The sequence below is a fragment of the Fragaria vesca genome, linkage group LG6 (assembly GCF_000184155.1).
Source record: "Fragaria vesca subsp. vesca linkage group LG6, FraVesHawaii_1.0, whole genome shotgun sequence".
Lineage (NCBI taxonomy): Eukaryota > Viridiplantae > Streptophyta > Magnoliopsida > Rosales > Rosaceae > Fragaria > Fragaria vesca.
Window position 1 is genome coordinate 20686975 of NC_020496.1, and position 20282 is coordinate 20707256.

At 38.1% G+C, this 20282-nt stretch overlaps 5 protein-coding genes across 5 annotated transcripts; 3 read left to right on the top strand and 2 right to left on the bottom strand.

Annotated features, from left to right (window-relative positions):
- Positions 1–70: 70 nt before the first annotated feature.
- Positions 71–12293, bottom strand: LOC101308013 (cryptochrome DASH, chloroplastic/mitochondrial-like; the record flags this gene model as incomplete). Its single annotated transcript, XM_004305554.1, has 14 exons — positions 71–387; positions 473–522; positions 671–794; positions 919–988; positions 1136–1208; positions 1446–1522; positions 1789–1835; positions 1927–2043; positions 2171–2245; positions 2357–2482; positions 2575–2772; positions 2878–3017; positions 3155–3407; positions 12279–12293. Coding segments are annotated over 14 exons (1584 nt in total), but the record flags the coding sequence as incomplete, so codon positions are not given.
- Positions 4205–5353, bottom strand: LOC101295543 (putative RNA methyltransferase At5g10620-like). Its single transcript, XM_004303399.1, has 3 exons — positions 4912–5353; positions 4606–4751; positions 4205–4510 (listed from the first exon to the last, which is right to left on the bottom strand). Exons 1-3 carry the CDS (start codon positions 4948–4950, stop codon positions 4471–4473), a joined length of 225 nt encoding a protein of 74 aa, XP_004303447.1. The 5' UTR covers positions 4951–5353; the 3' UTR covers positions 4205–4470.
- LOC101295250 (protein FAM32A-like) lies at positions 6740–7581 on the top strand. The gene is made up of 2 exons (XM_004303398.1): positions 6740–6903; positions 7051–7581. The coding sequence occupies exons 1-2, from the start codon at positions 6768–6770 to the stop codon at positions 7281–7283; spliced, it is 369 nt and encodes a 122-aa protein (XP_004303446.1). The 5' UTR covers positions 6740–6767; the 3' UTR covers positions 7284–7581.
- LOC101308308 lies at positions 12068–15548 on the top strand. The gene is made up of 11 exons (XM_004305555.1): positions 12068–12141; positions 12460–12914; positions 13328–13426; positions 13532–13632; positions 13735–13806; positions 13895–13985; positions 14593–14673; positions 14803–14862; positions 14972–15094; positions 15183–15221; positions 15420–15548. Exons 2-11 carry the CDS (start codon positions 12510–12512, stop codon positions 15546–15548), a joined length of 1200 nt encoding a protein of 399 aa, XP_004305603.1. The 5' UTR covers positions 12068–12141; positions 12460–12509.
- Positions 15549–16685: 1137 nt separating this feature from the next.
- LOC101295833 lies at positions 16686–19188 on the top strand. The gene is made up of 4 exons (XM_004303400.1): positions 16686–17067; positions 17608–17701; positions 18107–18166; positions 18910–19188. Exons 1-4 carry the CDS (start codon positions 16763–16765, stop codon positions 18988–18990), a joined length of 540 nt encoding a protein of 179 aa, XP_004303448.1. The 5' UTR covers positions 16686–16762; the 3' UTR covers positions 18991–19188.
- The last annotated feature ends 1094 nt before the right edge of the window (positions 19189–20282 follow it).

Below are 20282 nucleotides of genomic sequence, written 5' to 3' on the forward strand. Positions count from 1 at the left end.
AATCAACTTACAAAAAAGAGTAACACCAATTAAATCTTGAAAATCTTTGTGGCAGTGTTGCATGTGTTCATATGTGAACCTACTCCAAAATTCAGAAATGGAAATTAAAGAAGAAACCCTCCTATAAGGTAGTATGCGGTATCATTCCTTCTTCACTTCTTCACATCTTCATCTCCTGGACCCTTTTGTTTGTCTTCCTCCAAAGTTTGTGCCTCTGGCAGTCGAGGCTTTGCTGTGGTTTTGGTACTTACCGGCATTACCAAACTTGAGAGGGACAACCTGCTTGATATATGCCATTCCAGGGAAGTGCCTTTTCTCTTTTGGAAGTGACTTCAGCTGTGGGAGCCAGTACGCCACATACTCGCCTTCAGGATCATAATTCTGTGCCTGAAGAGGTATAAGAGCATTTCTTAGGACTTAAAAGTGTTCAGGAGTGAATAAAAGAAGCTGTAGTAGGGTACTTAGTACTTACTTGTTTTGGAATGCTGAAGTAACGATCTTCCCTGGGGTCATTTCCAACTCCTAAGCAGGATAAAATACAGGAGAATGATGATTAGTTTTATAATTCAGCTCTAGTTTACAAGAAGGGGTGTGAAGGAATACTAATCCAGGCAGGTATAAGGGAAACACTTATGAATATTGGTATATGAACCAATGAACTTAGAATCACCTGCTCCATAGGTCCAATTACCATAATTGGAACAAGGGTCATAATCCAACAGGCATGTCTCAAACCATTCAGCTCCCATGCGCCAGTCAATACCCATATCTCGAACCAGAAACGAACATACAATCTGTACAATAACAGATGAACTATTAGTCATCATCAAGACTAATCCAACATTAGCTGGACATCATAATTGAGACTGAGAAATAAGAAGTTGTGTACTGACAGCTTACAAAGTTACTTTGAGTTACCTGTCTTCCCCGATTTGACATGAATCCAGTGATTGAAAGCTCTTTCATGTTCGCATCTATGAGTGGGTACCTAGAGGTTCAACAAGCTCTGTGTATCATTGTCAATGGAAGGGCAATTACAACAGCCTAGTAGACAAAGACTGTTTCTTATTTCTATTATTATCAGATCATGGACACACAAATATGAAACATCTACATCCTGGGCAAAACAATGTACCCTGTCTGGCCATCTCTCCAGGACTCAAAAGTCTTTTCTTGGCTCCATCTATGCTCCAATTTTCTTGGGCCACCTTTAGCCAAGTACAGATGAAAAAAGAAAAGGGATGAAAGAATGAGATGAGAACCAATAAAGAAAAGTGATGTGAAATGTATAACAACAATAATTATGTTAAAGCAAGTGATCACTTGTGCTATACAGCAAAGAGCTGTTCGCTTCATAGACATTACAGAACTATACTTAGTTTTCCCACTTCTTGATCCCATTACATGAATGAATGTCAAAACAATGAACTAAAGTCTATCATTACCTGAATGGAAAAGAGAATTCCCATATTTTACAGATAGAAACCTGAAGTAATCCCTCCATATCAATTCGAACAATACCCTGTAACATTTAACAAAGATTAAACACGGAACAGATGATCTAAAGTCCAAAAACAGTTTAAAGAGTACTTTCAAGTGAGTTAATGGAATCTTTGACATAGAAATATACAGTTCAATAGAGTTATATCAAGACATTTCTACTTTCCGTCAATAAAAATGAATCATTAATTATTAAATTTGACATCGCTAGGGTGAGAAAGTGCAGATACTTTCTGATCCAAACAAGTTCATTCTATTATTCTTGAGAGAGAGAGAGAGAGAGATTACCAGTATGTGGAATCATTTGCTTGCCTTTCTTTTTCATACCTCGTTACCTTAAGAAATCATTTGGAAACACTAGTCTCAGTTTTCTTAATGTCGTGTAATCATATAGTGAAAAGATGAAATTAAATCATGGATTTCTACCTCTTCGTGTATGAGACGAGGAGAAAGGCTTCCTGAAGCAAGCCAGGGAGAAAATTTTGTCGAATAATCAGGTCCTAACATCCCATTTCTGGTCTTTTTATATATACTTAGCAGATCCTGCAATGTATGAAGATGAGAATAGGTAGAAGACCAAATTAATCTATGATCAATGTACCTTAAGCAGTACAGAATGTAAGGTTTTTAGGGCATTAATAAATAAATAGCAATTGTAGATTTCTCTTGCCTTCTTCCAGAAATACTCATTTAATCTGCCCAATGCTGCACTTTCACCCCCAACAAACTTCATTCCTAGGCTTACCTGCATCAAGATTGAACAATACAAAGAAAAAATGGTCATTTTCATTTCGCATTTTCATATGAAAAGAACACGAAGTTCTTCATAAGCTAGATCTATGCAAATAACACCTACATTTTGATGTTGAAGTCCGAACTGATCTAATGAAGGAACACATCCCCAATCCCCAATGGTGGGTGTTGGACCTAGAGATGCTGGCATTCTAATGCAGCCACGAACTGTGCATTTCGCTTCAACAGACTGCAAGTTGTTGCACCATCAATAACACAGCTAACAAAGAAAACCTCTATCACTTAAATCAAAGTAAAATGATTGAACAGATGTGTCCCTGCCTTGCGAAACTGAGTATAGACATCCGGTAAACTACTTGTATCAAACGGGAGGTCATCTATATGGTACATAGTGGTGCCCCATATAAGTTGTAGCTTGGGATTATTCACAGGACTCTGTAACACCACTCGCCTCAGACCTTTGCTGACCAATCTTTCGACACGCAGCTCCTCACTGCAAGTTTCTTTTTGGGCATATACCTAAGTAGATTAGATTACATACCAACACCCTACCGCTTTAATAAGTTGAAAAACCACAACAAAAATCATTCTACAAATCAAAAAACAGTATACAAACCACTCAACTGTGTGAGCTCCATATGTTTCTGCAAGAGAAGGCAGAACCTCCTCAGGCTTCCCATGTTGAATAAGCAAGTTAAGACCCCGCTTCGTTAGATTCTTCCTCAAGTCATCCAAGGATTCAACAAGAAACTGCGCTCTCAACGCTGCCAAAACACCAAAATTGCACTACATTATTTTCAATCACATGATTCTATATGACTATATCACATTATAAAGCCATGACATATGAAACCAAAATGACTACATTGAAAGAACATTTCGATTAGATCAAATTTGCTACCTCCAGTTTTAGGGAAACCAAAGTGATAGGTGGAACCAAAGAGCCTGGGATCAACGCAATAGACAGGCAAAACCTGCTGGGAGGAGAGCCAAGCCTTATAGAGAGCCTCATTGTCGAGAACCCTGAGATCGTTGCGAAACCAAACAATGGCGACACCATTGCCGGTTCTCTTGATAGAAGAGGAGGTGGTGTACCTCTGGAAGGTTTGGTTTAAGACACGGTCCATTTCGTCCGGGTCGAGACCCGGAACCTTGTGGACCAAGGCGGCGGGTTCGGGTCTGGAGCTGGAGCTCATGGCTTGGAAATGATGTAGTTTTCTGGGTTTGGGGTATGGGAGGAGAATGAGCTTTTTGAGAGAGTATGGAGAAAGCGAGGAGTGAAGAACAGCCATGGCATGGAGTCTTAGTTGCAGAGGATTTGTTTAGCAGTTGGGAAGGTTTACACGTGGCAGAGGGTGGAGTGTGAAACGTGGATAGTTTGTTAGCCGTGGAGGGAAATTACAGTTATTTCCGGTGATAGAGGTGGTAACTCTATATTTGTTACAGCCAAAAATTGGAGAAATGAACTATGATGAAACTTGTTCGTTGATACCAGTGTTCAATATACAAGAGTAAATGCAAAACCTTTAGAGAAATAATGACTGGGATATGATACTAGCTACTGCTTTAAGCTTTTAGTCATTGCATTACAGGGCAGCTGATCCAGTCTGGAAGGAGAACCAGAAGATGATCATAATATCATTGATGCGAATAAGAATGACATGTTATGATGAACTCTGATCTTCTATCTTGACGTGTTTGAACATCTGAACCATTAGGAAGATGATCATAAATCCGTACCATTATAAAGAAATGCTCCTCCAGTCAGGATATCTCACATATTTTTACCTAAAAATCAATTTGAAAAACTTGTCAAGCTTGTCAGTGCAATTGCGGTTTTAAAGATAAAACAACGAGCAACTCCTTTCTTTTCAGATCAAGTTATGAAAGGTTTAAGAAAAACAATGTAAGAGCTGGACAGTCTACAACGCCATGGACTTCACTTTACAACAGATGCACACATGGCAAACTTATGAAGAAGAGAGAAGATTGAACTATCTATATCCTAAGCGAAGTGCTTCTACTTAGTTGCATCAAACAATCAATACTAATAACATAAGGAAACTGGTTACTTAAAGTTGATGGGAGAAAACAAGACGATGCAAACAATCATAGAAAAGCAAACAAAGCCTTTAACACTCATATGTGGCATTAAAAGAAAACATTTAAACAGAGAAAAGTTACCTATATGGCTGTCTACAGATGCAGAGAAGAAAGCTAGCGATGATAGTTCTGTCCTTTTAGAATGGTCCATGACCTGAAGTCAAGCAATAAACATGCCAGCATTTTGTTAAACAGGAACACCATGATATGGGAGTCGACATATGCAGCAACAGATTAAAGTACAGTTACCTATAGAGTTGTTCTACAAGCACAAGTATAGCAATCTGATGATTTAACACCATAGAAGACAACTTGATAGATATGTTAGCTCGTTCTCTCAATTGTTTTCCATGTCCATAAGGTCCACCAACACAGAACAATAGTCTTGAAGCTCCCTACAGAATAGCAAGGGAAAAAAAGGGCCACATGAAGCAAAGTTCCTAAGTGTCTTGCTAAGCTTTCCACGTCTACATACATTGAGAATGGAGAACTTTCAAGTATACCAAAAAAAAAAAAAACAATTCATGAAAATCACTAACGGCAGGTAGTTCATACCGTATTCCCTGCATCCCCAATCAACTCAGCCATCTGCATGGAACCTATGTCTTTCCCACGCTCATCCAACAGCACCACCTATGACCACAAGATTGACCATGTAGAACAAGTATAATCCTTTAGCTTATATGACATAGCAGTTTTCAGGAATAACACAGAAATGGAATGGCCCCAGTTTTTCACTTTTGTGTACAAAGCATCTGAGAAAGAAGACTACAGTAAAAAAGAATCAACTTTTTTAACAAAATTTTCGTTAGAACTTTTGTTTTCTGGAATTCTATGAGGTGTTGCAATGAGGTGAACATGTAATTTATGTGCTGAAAGGGTAGTAGAGCTTGGTTGGTTTGGGCTCAGTAGAAGACCTAGTCAAGGGTAAATAGTAGGAAAATAGAGTAATACAGCAACACAAATGAAATTTACAATCATATGCTGAGACTGTACCCAATCATCGGACCTGATAAGATCCATGACAACACTGTCTTCATGATCAACCTGAGCCCTCCAATCACTACAAAAACAAAAGATTACTAATTTAAACTCTACAAACATGTAGGTTCAAATGAATCACAAACTCCTCCATGTGTCCATTACTTTATCACTTTCTTAACATCAACTTTGCGAAAAGAGGTCTATAATCTATACATTATCCGAAAGGGTTGTGATGATAGTAGATTAATTGAGATGGAGAGTACCTTGCATTCTTAGGATTGTTCTTTATATGAACATCCTCAACACTACAGTACAACTTAAGCCTCTGAATATAGTCATCCACAACGAGTTGCACACCTTGCGACCTCTTTTTCCCTACCGATATTATCCGTATAGGAAGTGCTCTCTGCCAAACACAATATTTAGTCAAACAAATACCGATAACCAACAGACACTAGTTTACCACAATGCAAGGATAAACAGGATCGAGGTGGAAAAATTGCTTACCACTGCTTGACCTGTGTACTTGCAACCTTTACCTGAAATCACAAGATGTAACAAAATTTCTAAATGCCAAATTCACAGAGCACATAAGGGTATTTTCTGCAAAACGTTTCGGATAACAGTAAACCTGAAGGAAGTGCAGAGAAATTGGTAGCAGAGGCACTACACACCACAACCATTTATAACAAAACTTACAGCTCCAAAATTTCAACAGCAACCCTGAAAATTAGAAAGGGAACAACGTAAGACAGCTAATGTGGAATATGCAAGTGTCCCTCACTGAAAAAATGTGATCATTTCTCATTCTTTCATTTCATACATACAGCACAAATTGCAGGCAGTGGTGTTTGTTACTGTGCCTTATTCACAGGAATTGCCTCAAGCAATAGCAAACATGAGAAATATATAAATTACTCTATGCTTAAACCCGTATTTTACCTCTCTTCTGTAGCTAGCTTAGCTTTATTTGGCTCCGCAATTCGCCGCCGAGAAAGAAACCGGCGAGATAGAATGATGAAAAATTTCCTGATTGCTGATGATGTTTTTTTTAATTCACTAAGGTGAAAAGTCAGTATTGCCCCCATGATCCGACTTATTTACAGATACGTAACCATACGTATCAGGCCGTTTTCCCCGGTATACGGCCGTGTCCGAGAACAGATTATCACCTATAGGGAGCCGGGTACACGCTGGTATTACCGGAAACTGCCAATATACGCGTCGGATACGCCCGGATACACATCCGTAAAGCTATTGGGTTCAACGACATAATAAAGTGAAGCCCAATGGATCATAGGCAAATAGGCCCATGTCGGAGGAGAGAGTTCGACTCGGTTCTAGAAGCCTCCGGTTCTTGTCTATATATAATTGCGGAATAAATTCATAGATCGAGCATCTGTGTCTATTTGTTTTGGAGTGGCAAAATGTCTGCGTACGATAACGTGGTGACTGGGAAGCTGAAGCTGAAAGGCAAAGCCTTGGACGTGAAAGGAGGGATCAAAAAGAAGAAGAAACACTACAAACGCTACGAGTATGATCAATCCATTCAAGTCTCAACAGGTTGGTTGATGTCCTTAATTATCAATCTTATTGATATTGAGATTTTTTATAATTCGTTAGTATTTATGGATTCGATAAGATTTAGGACTTGTGGTTTAGTATTGTATTGCTAATTGAGATTCAATTCTTGGTTTTGGAGGGTGATAGGTGGAGATGCGATAGATCAATTTGAGAATGTTGATGATGACAATGGAAAGGGTGGAGTATTTGATCATATGACACCGGCGGAGAGACGATATATGGAGCAGGCAGAGAGGCTTCAAGCTCAAAGGCTGGCCAAGATGGCCAAGAAATCCCATCGCGATCGGGTTCAGGAATTCAATCAGTATCTGGCTAATCTGTCTGAGCATTATGACATCCCCAAAGTCGGCCCTGGTTAATCACCCCTTGTGCATTTTTCGGGTTTGGCTGGAAATTGTGGTCTGCTACTCATAATTGGAAGCAAGATTTGATTTGTGAAGAAATCTGTATGAGAAGTAGGGATTTGCTTAGGATGCTCAGATGGTGACATCTTTCTTTGAAAAGGATCATTTATTTGCATTACTTGGTGGCTACTTTAATCTCCTGCTTTATAGTTCTTTCTTCTTCTTTTTCAAAATCCAATCAAGAAAACAAGCTATGAAGCTATACCAATTGTACAAGACCATTAGTAACATGCCTACATATTATTACACAGCGAAAATCCTTACATTGAACTGCGTCTGCTTTAGGATGCTGGGTATCATATTGTAGAACTCATTGATTCCTAATGAACATATTATCTTCATGTTTTGCAGCTGAATGCAATGCGATTGAAAAAGCTATAGTTTTAGATCTACACTGAATAACATTGATACCACCAGCATTGAAGCAGTTTTACATGAGAATGATTCTTGATCACTTCAATTAGATTTACCTTGTCGTCTGAAAACAAACAGCGAACCTCTAGAGCCTTTCCCCAGCCTAATATTCTCATCTATATATGTGATCTGGAGTTTTACCTCACTTTCACCGCCATATCGGAAGTCAAAAGGTCCAACCTTCAATTCTGGTGGCTCAAAAATAACTTGAACCCATTGATCATTCAGAACCTTCAACTTTCCTGCTTATGCAGATATGAGAGAACTCAATGATCAAATAGGAAAAGGGACAACATAAAACGCAAGAAACATGACACATATTTCAGGATAATTTCATCTCTAGGCTAAAAATATGCTTACTGAGATTCTAATCCAAGCAAGTTGTTGTACCTTTATCTTGGTTGTTCATTCAGAAAATCAAACTAGTAATGAGTCTACAAGGATGGCTGATTTGGCATAAAGCTGCCATACGATTTCTGCTCTTTAGTAATGTGTTCAAGAGCTTTGCCATTATATTGTAACCATCACACTGGAATATGACAATGGTGATCAAACTACATACTTCAAAAATCAATATCATTCGGAGTATAGAAACGAGCAGCCTACCTGTTAAAGAGACTTCTCCATCCAAGAACCCAAAAGCAGAGAAGGACACCTTGTTTTTAACAATGTCAGGAGCTTCAATAACTTGAATCATCTCCTTTGTTTTGAAAACGAGGCGGCCCAGCGTACTCCTGTAGCCACCCCCAGGCGATGTTGGCACTGAACAGTACAGCACATCCCATTCTGCAAAATGTACCACGGTTAACTACTTAACTCATCCTGAGATCAAAAGACTAACATAATAGAAAGCTGCACATCCTCAATTTAGTAACGAGCAGGGCCATATCAGTAACTAAGAACCAAAATAACTACCAATGGATTGAAAGAAGTTGAAGCCGAGACTAACTACTAAGAATGTGCATCATACATTGAATGTCTTTGAGAACATATGCTCTTCTAGTCTTCTCCCACTAACTTGTATCGACTTAGAATCTACAAACATATCAGGATTTCTAGGTGGAATGCATCTCTATAAAACCATCATATATACATGAAGTTACTTAATTATCTCACAACAACGAAGAACTCTAGGCCTTGAGGAATTTTACCTCCGAAAATAAGAGGGCATTTCACTGGTTCACTAACACAGTAACTCTGCAATGCCTCGGCCACTTGAGCTACCTCCTTATGTTGTTCCTTTTCCAGCAAGACTCCTCTATCCGAATTCATCACCTGATCGTAATGTCACATATTTCATGAGTCAACTATTAATATCTTGGCAGAAATCCAACGACACAAATGCACTATCCTCCTAATCATTAAAAGCTGAAACATAGCATTATAATTACATATTTTCATATAAACTGGAATGTGAATTAGATTCATGGTCGAAGATTTACCCAAAAAAGGATTGAAGGGAGTCCATACCTTGGAAAGAATAGCAGCAGCGAGATCATCGGGACCGGTCCGTGTTTCCGGGCTTGAAACCGAGACAGTAGCCGAGATTCTCAACGCTTTGCGGTGACGAGAACGAGAGTGAGGAGAAACAGCTAAGCCCAAATTGGTGGGTTTTGCGGAGAGATTATGGAACCTGGGTTTTAAGGGATCGGAGGCTCCTCTGAGTGTGGAGGACGATAAGGCTAGTGAAGAAGCAAGAGCAGCAGCCATGGAGTTTGATGATGATGTTGAGATTCCAAAACCAGATTGGGTTTTTGCAGAAGGCAGTACATGATAATTGATGTGGGCTCGCGAATCAAAGGTGGGACAGGTTTGGGGTAGCCTATTGGTGGAGGTTATGCCACGCTGAAGATATGAATTTCTTAGCCTTATCTGATCGTTACAATTACTAAACGAACCTTTTTTTTGGCGGGTAAAACAATCTTTCTTTTTTTGCGTTATCCAATTATCCAAATTACACAGTCCCCTTATGCTAAATCCATGGAGATTTTCAGAACGATCCCTCCTCCTTGTCGCTAAAAGTATATTGAAATTTAACTTTAATTAATGTCGACGGGATTCGAACTTAAATATGAAGGTTTAACACGTATGCTTTTATTAACTCGACTATACCACCAGCCTGTGGTGATTAATGCGTTAATAATCTTAGTAAATTTCAACTTGTTAGGAACCAATCAACAACCTAATTTAAGAAGAAAAAAAACTGTCATATGAGCAATATTTGTAGTAGTGAAAAGCATGTATTGGACTTGTATGTTTGAGTGAGGTGGCTATAAGAGGGATTGGAGTAGCAGCTACTTCTCCATACCATGGTGGAAGTTTTCCTTCATAGGGAGTCCTTCATAACCTCACGTAAAGTTTCAATCGAGCCACACTCTCGTTCCATAACACACTTTTGGTGCCTCTGCCACGTAGCTTGCACTTATGTGATATAGACGTTCTTTCTTCATAACCTTGGGCACCTCGACTCCCCCAATTGATTGGCATTGGCTTCGTAATCCTTACTTGGAGCTAGAAGTACTCCATTCCTTTCAATCAGGCAAAGGAACCTTTCTCATTAGGTAGCAAATTGTTATCAACTAGTTCCCTTTGTTGCTAATGCTACTTCTTTTTTTTGACACCCTTCTTTCGGATTGTTTGTTGTATCCCAAATGCTTTTTAGGCTCAAAGATTAATCCGTTGAGGGCCCGCCAACCAACAGGGCATTGCAGCCCTTCTCCTAGCCACGTTTATAATTCAGCCAGCGTTCGAACCCATGACGTGAGGGTTTCATATCATGAAGTTCCCTTGGTGGGACCCAATGCATCCATTGCACTACTTACTGAGTTACCATGGTTGGTAGATTGAGGCTCTAACATGTCGTATGGCACGTGATTCCTTGCTATTATGCTTGGCTTAGTTCGTTTTTTTGTTTTTTTGTGATGTGAAATCCACACACCCTTTTTCCTTTTTTGATTAGGAAAATTTTGTTATGTCGTCAGGTACGGTATAACATGCTTGCTGGAAACACATGTCAAATTTGAAACCAACCACCCCCTGCTGGACCCCCTCCTGCTGAACCCCCTCTCATTTAGTGTTAAGTATGTTATACCGTTTGGTAGTTCGATATAGCAGACAAATCTTTTGATTAATACATTTACAAAAAAACAAAATTGAAGGTAGGTTCAATTCTTACTAGATGCAGGCCAATGGGACCTTCCAATAAGTCCAATGACTCAATAACATTATAATCCAATTGTGGCCCACAATAATCTAACTTTGGGTCAAAGCCGATTATCACGTGAGAGCAGTCAGACCCTGTTAACACAAGGTTTTCCACCTTGTAAACCCGTAGGCATCCACATCGAACCTCAAGATGACCTAGACTCTTAGAAGCTGACATTTTTTATCAACGTCATATGTCTAGCAGGTCACCAATACTCATCAACTTACCAATAAAAGACTTGTGATTGTTGTGACTCAAACTGGGACAAGGGTTCTACTCAAGCAAATGTCTTGCCCATCTTGCTAACCCTCATTCACGAATTTAGTTCCATTAGTGAGAGCGTATGAGTAATTGAGTACATTGCAAGTTTGGAACCGACTTCTATGTTTGGTTGGCACTATCAGTCATCTCCTGGTCTTAGTCTTAGCCTCACTCTTCCTCTTCATGCCATGATCTTATTGTTGATCTCTTGTTTATGAAAGTGAAACACTTAACTATATAAATTATATGATAAAATTTGGACTTAGTTTTTGGAGTGTGATAAAGATCAACCGTATTTTGGTGCTTGGAAAGAGCAAACGGTATTAGGATAGGAATTATAGGATATCATTGACACAGATTTGGATATCGTATTAGGGTTCACATTTAACAGCAAAGATCTGACTCATTAATGCAGATTAATTAGGGTATCATTTACAATTATCATCATAAATCAAATTCATATTCAGGTTATGATCATCTCCCAAATTTATATTTTCCTATAAAGTCACCTGGGCCTAGTCCAAAGGTATTCTTGAAAGGAAAGCATATTGCCAATGTCCCATATTAGGAGATTGACAATGTTGCCAAAATCACAATCTTGTGTGCATTTTTGGATCATAGGTTAGACACTTAAAGGCAGTAGGTACAGTCCCCGATTCCATTTTAGGCAATTAACCAAACTGATTTCACTACTATTACGTGTGAAAGTTGCCATAAATCGCTGGCTGAAGTGTTTATCATCAACTCGAACCATCCAAATTGTTAAATTATCCAGAGCCAGAGATTCACGCGTAGTCATTATAATCATCAAATCATTCATATACAATACAATGCCTCACCTCACTTTGCATCCCCTCATATTTCTATTCACACCCGCCGAACCCGCTCGATCATCTGCATTTGAAGTTTTAATCACACCCAGAACAAACCCAGGTTTAGATTTTCTCCATCTTCTCAAAGATTGCTTCTTTTTTTCGGTTTTGTTGGTACCCAATTCATAAGTTCAACAGGTAAGAACTAAGAACATTATGTTTCTGTCCTTCTGTTTTTGGCTGGTGACATTTGGGTATGTGAATGTGGTCATTTTGATTCAAAATGACAGAAACCCACTTTTAGGTTCAAATTTCATGTTTTTGAGACAAATTGAGAAAAGGGTAGTGCTAAATTTGTGAATTAATTAAATTATGTGATTGTTATTTTCATTATTTGAAAGTGTGTGATGATATGCGTCTGTGTGTTGCAAGTTTTCAGGTTCTTTGGTATAATTGGGGAACACTAAAGCAGAGGATGCGAGCAATAAGATGTTGCCTTCAACCCAATTGAAAAAAGGTGGTGCATGGAGGCCACAATTGATGAAAGACATAATGGTCATGTCCAAGTCAAGGTCTCGCTCACAATTGAAAAGACAAAAATGGATCATTGTATTGGCTTGCGTCGTCTCCGTTTTTCTGATCACTGCTTATTTCTATCCCTCGCAAGGCTCTTCCACATGCTATCTCTTTTCTTCTCCTAATTGTAGTGGGATGTTTGGAAAGAGTCCACCTACTCCTACAAGGGAACTAACTGATGATGAGACTGCATCTGAAGTTGTAGTGAAGGAAATTCTCAAGACGCCTCCTCTTCAGTCTAAGAACCCAAAAATCGCTTTCATGTTTTTGACTCCAGGCACTTTACCTTTCGAGGAATTATGGGAAAATTTCTTTCAGGTAAGGCTCCTGGCTCTTGTGTAGTTGTGTGTTTATATTATAGACAGGAGCTAGCTAGGAGCTTTCAATTCCTAGATTCAAACAATACAGTTCATTTCTATCTATGCATAGCTCTTGAGACTCCATTTCTCATGCTTAATGGGGAATTTGCACATGAAAGCTTCAATAGTGGCCTAGGCAAAGTTAAGGCCCTGATTAAGAATGACTTCTGAAACTTTTCTTTACGTTACGCACTCTTTTAGTATTCAAAGATAATTGATGGAAGTGTATTCTCCCCTATCTAGTCTAGTGAGAATTGGAAGTATGATCTAGCGTTTGGGAAAGAAAGGTTCAACTTTTTATATGGGAAAATATAAATGCAGTTTCATATTTCTTGCTTTTTCAAAGTCTAACAAGATAGAAATGGTTTCCAGGGCCACGAGGACAAATTCAGTGTCTATGTACATGCATCGAAGCAGAAACCAATACATGTGAGCCGCTATTTTGTTGATAGGGACATACATAGTGAACAGGTAGGCATCTCTCACTGCATTGTTACAGTTCAGCTTAAGTTTGTCCCTTGCCGCCAGATGGATGTCTTTAATCATTTATAGATGCCTTTGATAATTAACTATCAGGTTGTTTGGGGGAAGTTTTCAATGGTTGAGGCAGAAAAGAGACTCTTAGCTAATGCGCTTTTAGACCCTGATAACCAACACTTTGTTCTGCTGTCTGACAGGTAATTTCATTGTAAACTGTTAACATTTCGAAGTTTTATATGATGTTTTGATCAAATTTCGCAAGTTCCTTTCCTTGATTGTGTTTTATGTCTGCCTTTCAGCTGTATACCACTGCATAGCTTTGATTATGTATATAACTATCTCATGTACACGAATGTCAGCTTTATAGATTGGTAAGCAAACTAGACTAAGCTCTTATTCTGGTGTAGATGATCATTTGTATTTACTTTTATCTGATGCGTCATATTTCTCTCCCTCTAGTTTTGTGGATCCTGGTCCGCATGGAACTGGACGGTATTCTGAGCATATGATGCCTGAAGTTGAAAAGCATGAATTTCGAAAGGGTTCACAGGTACCTCAACATATGTATAAGTTAGCGAGCAAATTTGATAGTCTATCAAGTTCTGGAACTGCTGCATATATGGAGCTCTGATGAAACATTCCTTTACTTCATCGAGTCTTATCCATTTTTATGCTTAACGGATGGGGAACTATAGGTGCCACAAAAGAAGCTTGTACTAGCTACTTGCTTTACAAACATGAATTCCATTGAATTACATTGTAAATTACTTATCATGCATATATCTATCGTCATAGAAATGATAGAATGGATTTAGGAATCTATGTTAGACACAAAGGATTTGACCCTTGCAGATTTTATGTTGGCTACAATTTTGATCTGGCAGTATTTTGAGTTGGGAATATTACTGGATGGGGGACTATGTTCTTTGTCAGCAGCTTCCTATTAAACCAGAAAATAATCTGTTAACTTGCTTTGCAGTGAAGTAGACTAGGCAATTGCTGTAAAATCAGTTCTTATTGCATACTTCTAGTTCGTAGGATGTTTTAGCCTATTCTTTCCATGTCGACTGAGCTTCTAATTCGTCACAAGTAGGTTCTGGTAGGACAGTTCAGACTTACCGTCACAAGAAATGGTCTAACACTCTTTTCTAATGCAGTGGTTCACTATGAAGAGGCAACATGCAATTGTCATGATGGCAGACAGTCTATACTATACCAAGTTCAAGCTTCACTGCAGGGTAATCTGCTCTCTTTATCTTTGCTTCTGTGCATGTCGTATATGCTGGAAAACATGTGCTTGTATGTGTATTCACTTATAGTCACAAGACATAGATTACATCCTAGTGATGATTTTTTTACTTTCTCAGCCGAACATGGATGGGCGCAACTGCTATTCGGACGAGCATTACCTGCCAACCTTCTTTCGGGTAAGCACCAGTTATTCTTCTCTTGGTTCCAGTTAAATCTGCATCTTACTCTCTAAAATTTATCTACCCTACCATTTCATGCTTGCCATTAACTAACCCCTTTGACCAGATGAAAGATCCTGCTGGTCTTGCAAATTGGTCGGTAACATTTGTTGATTGGTCTGAAGGAAAATGGCATCCAAGAGCATTTAGGACTCAGGATGTTAGTTATGATCTTCTTAGGAACATCACGGTATAGCTTTGAGAACCCTTTTTCTCAACTTCATTTTCTTCGTGCGACATGCCATTCATTCATTAACACATTTTCACCCTCATTTCAGTCCATTGCAGAGAGCACACATGTGACAAGTGATGAATCGGTACAACTAACCTTTCTGAAAAACTGGTTCAAATAAGTTGATTTGCTTGCCGATGAAAACTTACCTATAGCGGGTTTATACACCTTCTGTCATCTCGCGACAAAAGGTGTATACACCCCTTTATGGCAATTCCTAGTGTAGCACAACTTTGGGGTCCCAACTGAAAATTTTCATATGTAATTTTTTTAATTGCTGCAGAGAACACTATTGAGCAGTCCTTGCATGTGGAATGGGATGAAGCGGCCCTGTTTCTTATTTGCCAGAAAGTTCTATCCTGAAACTCTGGGGAAACTGATACACCTTTTCTCCAATTACACAAAAGTTTGAAAATCTTTCTTCTTTGTCTTCCAATTATACAATGCCGTCTGGCCTGACATTTTGGATCTTTGCTGCGAATATTTAGCCATGTCAGTGAAGCTGTCAGGGTATGGCTGGGATTGGTGGTACAGGGAATGCTGCTGCTGCTTGTTGTAAACTAGTTAACCTTTTCTTGTTAGAATTACTCAAATTGCATTCTGTTTCAGATCTTTATATCTGTAAAAGGAAAAACCTATGGAAATGTATTTTATGTACAAACAGCGAGTGTTCATCCCACTCTGTACATGTGCTCAGCAGCTCAGCTTGTTGATACTGATCGACTTTGTTTTTTCTTGTTTGCCTCCTTAAGGTCGGAAAACAAAAACAAACTAAGCAACAATAAGCTGTTAATTCAATAACCCATTAGGCCCCCTCCACGACAGATTATTAGATTAGGTGAGAGCTCAAATAGTCTTATGAGATGCTTCCATATTATAAGGTAAATTTGATGTCAAATTTAGATAAGAAAACAAGAATATCTTTTAGAATCTTATGTGTCACTTCTATATATCTAATAATCAATCGTGGAATACAAATTTTTATGTTCCACTTCTATATATATAGTTACAAATATAGTGTTGCTATTAACACACCCATTTTTTCTTTGTACAAGCCTCATTATAATGAGAAGTGATGATAGAACAATTTCATCGGACTAGTTTGTCAATAAATCAATCTAATATTCCAATTGTTGAAATCACATTGTTTGATTCACGACTAGAAATGACGAATCTGAATTAAAACAACACATCTTTTATTTATAAAGCCAACATTTTCTAAATGGTTAAATTTTTATACTTCAGACTATACCCTCTGTTACCATGGTTTTTATTTTTATTTTTACGTCCTAAACCAAATAGTGCTCAAAATTCAAAACCAAAAAACATTTCCATTTCCCTCCGCACCTATTGGCGAGCGGTAATCTCAACACTGTTTCAACCAATCCCAGCCGCTGGTCTAATTTCACCCTCGCAAAAGCGCGGGAAAGTGAATATTATCTTCTTAATATTAAAAATTAAAATAAAAACATAAAAATATATAAAATAAAAACTTAAAAAGGGTGAAACGAACCACGACGCCCCCACCTGAGAGAAAGAGATAGACCCACACAAACTGAGCACCTCTCTCTCTCTCTCTCTATCTTTCTCTCTCTTCTGAACTGCTAGGGTTTGCGAGCTCTGAAAATGGCGCCGAAGAAACGCAAGGCTGACGAGGAACCCGAGCCGGCCAAGAGCCCCGTCGAGTCAACTCGGATGGTGACTCGTGGCTCGGAAGCCGCGGCTCGGCGGCAGACTCGGAGCTCCACTCAGGGAGGTGATGCTAAGAGTGTGAAACCGGTGCCTAAGAAACCGGCGGCGGCGAGGAAGAAGAGCAAGAAGAAGAAAGAGGAGGCCAAATCGGAGCAAGGCGAGGAGGCCGAGTCTGATGAAGAAGTCGACAAGGTTGAAGATGAGGAAGTGAACACCAAGACTATTGTGATTGAACGCTGGTGAGGAATTTCTATCTCTTCAATTTTGCTTGGTAGAAATTATGAATCTGATTTTTTACTGTTTTATTCAATTATGATTCTGATTTTACTGTGTTTTACTTCAATTTTGCTTGGTAGAAATTATTTCAGATTTAGGGAAGCTCAGATAGATTTCCTTCCCGCAATTTTTATGGCTTCTTTGAGAAATTTCGTACCCATATTCGTTAGGAAAATGGTGTAGCAAGGGTTACAGTTAGAATTTTGGTTTGTTTGCTTCTGTTTGGAAATGTAGCCGCTAATTGATTTTGATTATGTGAATAATTTGATACTAATTGGATAACTCAAAAGGTTTCACTTGTTTTATATGAAAACTATTTGTACGAGACTACGAGGGTGTGTTATGACTTTAGCCCAAAGGGCTGCTTGAATTGCATATCCTGGAGAAGTTGATAGGTTTGCCATTACCCTGCACTAGTGAGGGCCTTGTGTGTTTTACATTCGCTAGCTTCTTACTTACAGCACTATTGTTACTTTTTACTGATTTTCCTTTTCTTTTGCTAGCACGCAATGCAATTCATTTAAGACAAGGGCCGATCAGGTGAGAGCTAGTTTGGAGAGTCTGCCTGGCATCACTGTGAAAATTAACCCTGTTAAGGTATGATTGATGGGTATTAATGCTGGCCTCAAGTTGTATGTTAGAGTTTGGCAATCTTTTCCTTATCTGATTAGAATTAGGTGATGAATTCAGCTTGTTATCTATGTATATCTGTTTTGTACTCTTGCTTTTAGTTTCAAACTATAAAAAGTACTATAACTATTTGGAAGCTAAGAATATGAAACAGTAGAGCTTTAAGCTGATTGTTTTGATCCTATAATTCGTGGCATCATTTGCTTCGCACTGTGTACAGCTTAAGCAATACAATACAATTCATCACTAGCAAGATAGCAAATGAATATCTGGGACCAATTGTTTGTTCATTTCCTTTGATCTATTACACAATAATGAAGTCCTGACATATTAGTGAACTAACTTACTTTTTTGTTTTGTCCTGTGGAATAGCCAAGAAGGGGATGCTTTGAGATACGGGAAGAAGGTGGTGAGAAGTTCATCAGTCTTTTGGTAACTATTACACCACCCTATTGATAGAGAGTTGTATATGGAAATGCTCACAGATGATTGCTTATGTTTTTTCCTATCAAAAGATTCTGTACATTTCTGAGGACCCTCATTATATTTTGGTAATGTGCTTCTCCATTGTAAAGGAGATCTCTTAGGGAAGAGAAATCATGATAGTTGATAAATAATTGAACTTTTCCGGATGCTAATAAAAGAAAAGACAGATATTCTTCAACTATAGAAATAGTTTAAAGCCATACTGATAATAAATCCGAGCAGCATTGGCTTTGTTTTATCTAACTAATGTCATAGATATATAAAATATATAATGATATATGAATTGAGGTTTATGTCCTGCTATTTTGCATCATACCTACTCTACGGTCAAGCTGTCTCACTATTTGTGTCGCAGCAAACTTATCCACGTAGTCTGCACACTTATATATATCTGTGTGCAGTAACTTGAATCATATCCAATGGGGTCAACTTCAATAATAGTTGTAATGATAACTGAACAACCTAGCGGACTGAAGACTCCCATATAATGCTTGTTATATTACGTCTTTTGCTTGTGTAACTTGAGTATTGGACAGTTGCTTTCTTACCAATCCTGATTCTAGATGCCTTTTTAGAAATGGAAAAACATGATAGTCTGCCTTTTGTATTATCTTTGCTGATGAGTTACTTGTTTAGCTAATTAAGCATTCTTTTATTTCTGAGTTGAATTAACAGGTTTTCTTTTGCAGGACATGAAGCGACCATTTAAACCAATGAAGGACCTGAACATGCAGGAAGTAATTGACAATATAATTCAGAAGATCCAGTGAATGAGAGGTGATGCATGGCAGGGCGCAGTAGAGTTTTGTATTAGATGGGAAAATATCTTTTTGTTGTAAGCATGTTTCACTTGCTTCTTTGGAAGTAGAAACATGCAAGTACTATCCTATGGTTCTCATTGAGTCCTTTTCTGAATGGACCAAATGATTACTTTCCCGTTAACAGCTTGGTGATCTTGACTTTCTTAGCCTAACATTGATGAATGCAACTGCTATTCGAACCGGCATCACCTGCCAACCTTGTTTTGTTCTTTGTTTTAGCACCCCAATTTTTCTCCTCTAGTTTAAGTTTTGACTGCATTTCACTCCTGTAAATTTCCTACTTGCTGTTAATTTTGTCTTGGTGCAAGATCTAGTGGACTGCTTACGTGCTGTGGTCAATAACATATGTTGATTGGGTTGGCTGCCTTGGCAGAGGAGGGTTCAGAGAACACTTGACAGATACTAGAACACTTAAGTTGGTTATAGAAGAATTCTCGTTGGTTATAAGGAACTACATCCTATAGCATTTAGTTGAGAGGAACAAGTTTCCCAAATGAAATATTACAATTCAACTAAGTTGGCTTGTGTATCAGTAAAAGAGTCCGAATCTCTTGATATAATGTTTGTACGTTCATTATTCATTATAACTCGGATAGCTAATAAAAGAGTGCGGCTATTGGGATCTCTAAATTTGCTCATTTTACCTCCCTTTGTTATGAGTTATTGAATGACAATGTTCTCCTCTTACCTAATGACTATTAAGGATAATATAATCATACAAAAAGAAGTATATTTATTCTCTTTATACTTTTCAATTCGATAAGAGAAATTTTAAATACACACCCTTAATATCTTAATACACACCTCTTACTTAATACACCACCTATCAAGTTTTTTATTTCAGTATTATATTTAATACACATCCCAAACTGCCTAAAATGTCCTAAATTTATGAAATATTCCGTTATTTAATATAATTAATATATATTTACTATTTGGTACCTCATTTTACATATTATTTCGTCTAATTTTTGCTAGAAATTTGTGGTTATCATCGTTCAATTTATAACCAAATGATTATTATTATATCCCAACTCTAAATCACCAATACAAGTTTTCAAAATTCACAAGTTAGTACAAGTGTAGAAGTACAGTAGCTATTAAACATAAATAGCTAGTTATTCAATAAAACATGTCATGATAAAGATGCAGTACTTGACAATATGATCTGCAAGATCAAACTAAAGCTGATAAAGATGTAGTACTTGACAATATGATCTGTAAGATCAAACTAAAGCTGA